This window comes from Genypterus blacodes, unplaced genomic scaffold (genome assembly GCF_046128005.1).
Source record: "Genypterus blacodes isolate CSIRO-AG114 ecotype Tasmania unplaced genomic scaffold, CSIRO-AGI_Gbla_v1 ptg000438l_1, whole genome shotgun sequence".
NCBI lineage: Eukaryota > Metazoa > Chordata > Actinopteri > Ophidiiformes > Ophidiidae > Genypterus > Genypterus blacodes.
Window position 1 is genome coordinate 5,343,210 of NW_027467208.1, and position 6,885 is coordinate 5,350,094.

The 6,885-nt window shown below is 43.9% G+C and overlaps 2 protein-coding genes across 2 annotated transcripts; both read right to left on the reverse strand.

Moving 5' to 3' along the window:
- Positions 1–1,366: 1,366 nt before the first annotated feature.
- On the reverse strand, positions 1,367–3,814 carry vps72a (vacuolar protein sorting 72 homolog a). Its single transcript, XM_076139037.1, has 6 exons — positions 3,413–3,814; positions 3,046–3,198; positions 2,804–2,924; positions 2,495–2,671; positions 2,179–2,323; positions 1,367–1,874 (listed from the first exon to the last, which is right to left on the reverse strand). Exons 1-6 carry the CDS (start codon positions 3,527–3,529, stop codon positions 1,484–1,486), a joined length of 1,104 nt encoding a protein of 367 aa, XP_075995152.1. The 5' UTR covers positions 3,530–3,814; the 3' UTR covers positions 1,367–1,483.
- A 709-nt stretch (positions 3,815–4,523) lies between these two features.
- Positions 4,524–6,533, reverse strand: LOC142989844 (leucine-rich repeat and immunoglobulin-like domain-containing nogo receptor-interacting protein 1). The gene has a single exon (XM_076139549.1). The coding sequence runs from the start codon at positions 6,531–6,533 to the stop codon at positions 4,698–4,700; it is 1,836 nt and encodes a 611-aa protein (XP_075995664.1). The 3' UTR covers positions 4,524–4,697.
- Between the last annotated feature and the right edge of the window lie 352 nt (positions 6,534–6,885).

Genomic DNA, 6,885 nt, shown 5'->3' on the forward strand with positions numbered 1-6,885 from the left:
ATTTGTTCTAGATTTTCATTTTCACCGCTGTGCCGCTGTGGTGAATGAATCCATTTTGTAACGTCTCATTACAGCAGAACAGTGCGTCAACAATGTGGGCATGTGTGATAAATTCTATCTTGAGTTATAAGAAATATTGGGAAATTGTTTAGACCGTGTTAGCTACAGCGACACCTCCTGCTTTAGCATCAATGAGCTTCTTTTCTTTTCTTATTTTTGTTTTGTTATGTTTTGTTGGATTAAACCTGCTTGCTTCACCGCAGAACTGCTGCTATGTTCCTTCTGCTGCCCCATACATGAATCAGTTTTGGCATTTAGTGACCTTAGTGTTAGAAAGTTCTTATCGGAGATACAGGGTCTAAAGTGTCACCGCTCTCATCTGGCTGAACTCTGACGGTTTGTTGTGGTTGAAAAATACAAGTACATAAAGCAAACCTGAGTCACTTTGGAGGAAATGTCAGATAGAACCTTAGAATACAGAGGTCAGGATGTGGTCGGTCTGAGGAGACTCTTAAACTTTAGGGCTGGAATTCTTCCTCTAGTTGGATATTCTGTCACAGTCGTCACAGTATTTGACAAATATAGCGCAAGATGAGGCTGATGATGGGACGACCAATTAGGAAGCCCTCTAGATGGCCCAAGCTGCCTCTCTGTGTTACACCAGCACCGCCTATGTCAAAACTGAGACCATGTGACTGTGAAACAATGATACCAACAGAGGATGAGCCGTCATTGATGAAGAATGTTCATTTAAACGTCAAATCAGAACCCAGGTCTGTGTGCAAATACATAAATTACATCTTTCACTTGTTCTAGTAACATTCACACTTGTATTGCTCCCACATTTGTGCCAAGGATCTGATAGGTGACATTTGGAGAGATCCCTTTTGCCACACGTCTGCGGGAAGAAATACAACTTTGTTTTATTTTAGGCTAGGATCAGAAATTCCCTCACTTTCGAGGCTTTCAGCTGTTATGAAACAAGTGCCGTTACTGTGAGTAGAAGTCAGGGAACAGGGTTCTACATGTAATCATGCTAAATGCCTTTCCTCCTTCATGTGCTGCCAAAGAGCAGCTGACAGCTTAAGAACTGCAGATGAAGCCCAGGATTTGCTGTACAAGGACTGGCATCAGCAGCCTGGTTGCTTAGCAAAGGACAAAGACAGTTGACTGCTTATAGGAAGAGCAACAGGAAGTCAGCCTCAGTTCTGCCCAAATATCTTTGGCATCAATATAGATTTGGGAGATGTTCTTAGAGAGGCTGCACAATCTGCTGATGATTGAGCGGGATTTGTACCTGCAACCTGTACCTCCGTCACACACACACACACACACACACACAATAATTCCCTTGCAATTTCATCAATCTGTTTCAAGCATTTTATTCAAAATCAAGCATTTCTCAAACCTTGAAAATAACAAAATCAAACCCATTTCCTTGTGTGTGTGTGTGTCTGTGTGTGTGTCTGTGTGTGTGTGTGACCTATGTTGTGACTGCGCTCTGTTTGACAAGCATTTTCTGGCGAGCACCCTTAGGCGCAGAGGCGTCAAGTCCCGTCGTCCCGCCCGATGTGTTTGGGAATCCGTGAGCCGCCACGTATTTCCTGTACGCCTCTCTGATGATCCGGAAGGCTCGCGTGTTGGCGTACGGTATATCAGTGACCGGGTCTCTGTACAGCGCCGCTTTGTGCGTGACGGGACACACTTCCTGGACGGGCAGCGGGGGACTGGACTGCGAGCTGTGTGTGAACGCGGCCTCGAAAGAGTCGTCGTCGCTGAAGGTGATATAAGTACGAGAGCACAGACCTCCAGCCGGGTGCTGGGGAGGTGCGGTGGTGTTCGGTGCTGCGGTTTGAGGAAGATCCTGATCCAACCTTTGGAAAATAAAGGTGGATGTTACTCCTGCTGGTCTGTTTCTCTTTTCCTTCTTCATTTTTGTTCTTTGTTAGTCGAAGAGGGACCGGGCATGTTACATTGCAATATATAAACTTAACCCCATGAGGTCCGTCTGTCTGTCAGATTAGAGCAGAAACCTGCCTGTAAAGCTGAATATTGCTTCGTGGCTTGAGGGAGAAAGTTACCTCAAGCAAACACAACACCCGTATAGAACTCCTCTGAGAGCTCTATAGTCTCTCTCATTTACTTGCCTGGGAGAGAAAGAGAGGAAAACCTACTTACCCTTCAACATCCACGTTTTCTTCTTTTAAAATGGAGTGGGAGACTATTGGCATGAGGACGGAATGATATCTGATGGTCGGTCCTTCAAAACGCCGCTTCTTGTGAACTTGTTTCTTCTTGTCCGCCTCCAGTCGCTCATAGTTCTCTACAAAAAGAGACATTTTACAGAAATTAGGGATGGCATTATTTGAGTTATTGACGTGAAACAGTTCTATTTCTACTGTCAAACAAACGGTTGTTCCATTGCTTATTTCAGCGTAAATCCCTAGTGTGTAAACTCCTACACACAGCGCTGAATTGGTCCTTGCTCTCTCACCTAAAGAGCGAATGTTGAGCTCCTCTGTGATCTTGGCCTCGGCCAGCAGCTCTTCCTGCGTCAGGGGTCGGTCGCGGTGAGCGCCTCTGCGTCGCCGAGGGGCGTCTTGCCGCTCCTGCAAGCGCAGATTGGTCTTCCTGGTGTGTTCGCTGGTGGACTGTCGCACCGACTTACGGGCTAAAGATGGATTGCAGCAAAGGGAAACGGGTTTATGAAAAGATTTCTATGCTCTTTGACTCATTTTATGTCATTAATTATATTGTCATTTTGTGCAATATCTGTAAACACACTGAGGGCAAGCAGTCTTACTTTCAGCAAAATCCTGGAATTCTGGTGGAATTCTCCTTTTGAGCTCCACTTTGGTCTTTTCCGTACTCTTCAGTTCCTCTGAGGGTCTCTTGGGTTTGGGCTTTGCCACCTTTATAGGTTCCTTTAATTAATCAAAATCAGTTAAAAATACGTTTGTTCACCTCTCCACTCTTTCAAAACTCTCCACACACAAGAAAATGACCAATTAGACTGAACACCTGATCTACATTGTCTGTTTCTACCTTATAAGCTTTAGTGACGACTCGACTCTTCCGCTTGGGTGCGTCTTCCTCCTGGTCACTGTCTGGTTCGTCACCTTCGTCGATGTCAAAGTCACTGTCCACCTCATCCTCGGTATCTGAATGTTCTCCGTGATATTCATCATCTCCGGATTCCTTGAAGGGAAAAACAGAAAAGACAAACATTTGTTGACAATATGTGATTGAACACAGAATAACCTCTCACACCAAGATGGTGATTAAATAAAACACTTAATAAGCAATGAAGACAAGAATAAAGTCTTTATAAAGTAGATACTCTAAGCCTCTAAGGTTGTTTTCCGCAGTAACACTGTTGTGTTACATATTATTGTTATTTCTTTTCACTCACATCGTTGAATCCTCCATATGTTGTCTTGTAGAACTCGTCCTCTTCTTCAGCATCCAGCAGTTTGGACATGCGGTTCCCCGCAGTCTTTCGGGGCTCTCGACCTACAACCAGAGTCATCACTGCGATCTCTAAACAACACCAAATACAACAACAATGCTAAGGCTAGCTCACGCGGCTAAACCCCTTTTGTACTTGTGTTTTACAAAGATATTTTCGTGTATCTCGGCCACTGTTCCTTTAATCGCTGGCCGCTATTTATGCAAGTTAAGCTAAATTTTAAAATAGACTTATTTTGGTATAAGGTATGTTACCTATTCATTCTGACAATATTAGCTTGGTAGGTAACATACAGCTAACACTCTCGAGCTAGCCTGCTAGCTACCGTCTTTTTTGAACTAGCACTTCCGGAGCAACGATTGTTTTTCCGTTCACCCGTACTGCGCTGTGTTCAAGATCGAAAAGGCTGTAAACTCAAACAGAGAGAATTGAAAGGATCGGTTGAATTAATGTAAAATGTAAAATCAATATGATATTGTTGTTATTAGTAGTAGTAGTAGTAGTAGTAGTAGTAGTTGTAGTAGTTTATTTTATTTTATTTTATTTTTATATTGTTGAATAGAAGCAAAGGTCGTGATTTGAGAGGCGTACTGATGAGTAAGAAAGGGTCTCATGGTGATTGAACTAAATGAGCACACAAAATAAAAATAAAAATCACATACTGGAAAGGACAGTAACTTTATTTAAATAACACTTGTACACAGTAAAGTTTCTCATGGAAATAGAAATGTAGGTGCATTCCATACATTATGTAGAATAAGAATACTAAACACACACAATGTTGCAAGTGCAGTGTATGTTTCCACGTAATTGTTAAACATGATGCAAGATATTTGATATCAGTCTTATAATTATATAATTAATGTAGAATACGATCATTTATATTTTATTGTAAATCATTATATTTTTAATAATGATGATAATGTAAAGTAGTAATTTGATGTACAAGCAAATATTCTAAAAACTTCTTATAGTTTCATTTATTTTTTACATAAGAGAACCAACCTTACAATTTATTTCACACTTACTATCTCAATAATGTATCTAAAGCAGGTGAAACAGCACATCTAAATGAAGCATAATGCATCACCATTACAGGATTTGACAGTATGATCATTTGCACTGAAACATGAATGGATTATGCATGTGTTTATTTGATTTCCATGACCTAGCAAAGCTGCACACTACACTAAATGTTTACTTTACGTTAGACTTCTCACTTACTGACTTATATCAGTTTCATTGTAAACCTGCCTGTCTCCATGTAGTTGCCTTTGGCCCCATCTCCACCTGACACGGTGCTTCGGGGCACATACGCAATCGTGGCCGTGTGCTTCAGTTGCCCCTTGCTCTTACTCCAGAAGAACATGAAAACGAAACATATGGTCACAGAGCTGAGAAATGACAGAAACCCAATGGCTACGGCTATCAGTAAGGTTTTGAGATCAGATGGGAGTTGCTGAGGTTCGTTTACACCCGGTGTGCTGGATGGAAAGGTGAACCTGCCTTTGAGGCGGAAGGAGTTTTGAGGAGACGATGGAAAGCTTTGGACATGGAGGGTAATAGGCAGGCTATCATTCCCTGCTGCATTAGACGCCACGCAGAGGTAAGTGCCGCTGTCTTGAGGCTGTGCGTAACGAACCTCCAGTGAACCATTAATAAGAACCCGGATTCTACCTACGGACGATAGCGGTCTCAGCTGTGGGTTAAGCCAGGTGACAGCCGGCAGAGGGTCACCATCTGCACTGCAATAAAACACCACTGTGTGTCCCTGATCTATCCTCACCGCCTGAGGTTTATGGTTCAAAATTCGAGCCCGCTGACAAGTGAGCAGGGCACGAAGCGCGGTCTCGGACAAGTCTAGAATTTTCCAGCTCTGCAGCGGGACTGAGGTCGTGCAGACGGGTGGAGTTCCACCAAAGTTCAGATGCGAGCGTCTGCGCACCATCCACAGCAAACGGCAGTCACATGCCAGCGGATTGTTATCAATTCCCACAATTTCTAGGCCATTCACGGAATGAAAAACTCCCATCTCGAGTGTGGTAAGAAGGTTTCTAGACACATTAAGGAATTTAAGATGCGGCAAACCCCTGAACGCCTGAAGTTCAATGTACAATAAGGCCCCGCCAACCAGGTGGAACTCTTGGAGCCGCAGCAAGCCGCCAAGCAAGTTCCCATGAATGTGAGTGATAGGATTAAAGGACAGGTCAAGGAAGGAAAGATAGACGAGATGATGCAACGCGACATAGGGCACAGCACTGAGATTACAGTTACTAATGGTTAGAGATGTAAGATTTAATCCAAAGAGGCTGTTTCCTGCCAGGGTCTCCAGCTGAGGCCAGTGGGAGACGATGAGTTCCTTGAGATGCCCCAGATGATGGAAAGAGTAGTTTGGCAGCGAGACGATTCTAAACAAGTGGAAATGAAGTCTTGTCAGCCCGTTGAGTTGCGTCAATGCCTCTGTTGGTACGGCCGTGAGGTTGAACCCATCCAGGTGGAGCTCTCGCAGGCAGCTGAGTCCATTGAAAGCGTGGCGAGAGATGAAGACTAAATCATTGTCGCATGCTTTCACGCAACGCAGGGCTGCTAAGTCACGGAAAGTAAAATCGAGAAAAACAAGAATGTCATTGCTGCTAATGTCCAGCAACTGCAGTTTTGTCAAGCCAGCAAACGCTCCCACGGGAATAATCTTCAGGCGATTACGAGCAAGATGCAGAGTTCGCAGGTTTTGCAACCCGAGGAAGGCTTCTGCTTCAATTATGACCAAAATGTTGTCACTTAAATCCAACTCCCGCAGCTGTGTTAACGTCTGGAACTGCTGCTGCGCCAAAGCCTTGATTTTATTATCGGTTAAGTTTAGGAGTTTGGAGTCTTTTGGGAGCGCATTGGGCACTGTGGTCAGCTGGTGACCCGAACAGTTCACCTCCAGCACCGCCGTGTTACAGCGGCACGTCTGTGGACACGGCGAGCGCGTTTGAGATGTCAGCGTCAAAATTGCCGCCAAGAGGTAGAAAACTCCCCGGCACACCCGATGGCAGACAGAGACAGAAGTGCCCTCAAACATCTGGCAGCCTGCATGGGAGACAGAAAGAGCTGTGAGACAGAGGGAGAGGGATGATCTCCCCTGTTATCACATTAGACTGAGAAAACACTAGTGACGTCCCATTGCAACACACAGAAGAAGAAGGAGAAGAAGGCAGGCAATGCTATAAATATGACTATTAAAGCTTGTAACATTGCTATTTGCATTAATATTACACTTAAACATGTTATCTGTATTTGTATTCAGATGCAAACAGGAGGAACACCTGGTTAAGCATTACTAAGATCATCAGCAAAAAGCTCTGTGCAGCACTATAAGAACATTACAATTCACATAATGTCGCCATTCATTTACAATGCATGATCTGTTCATT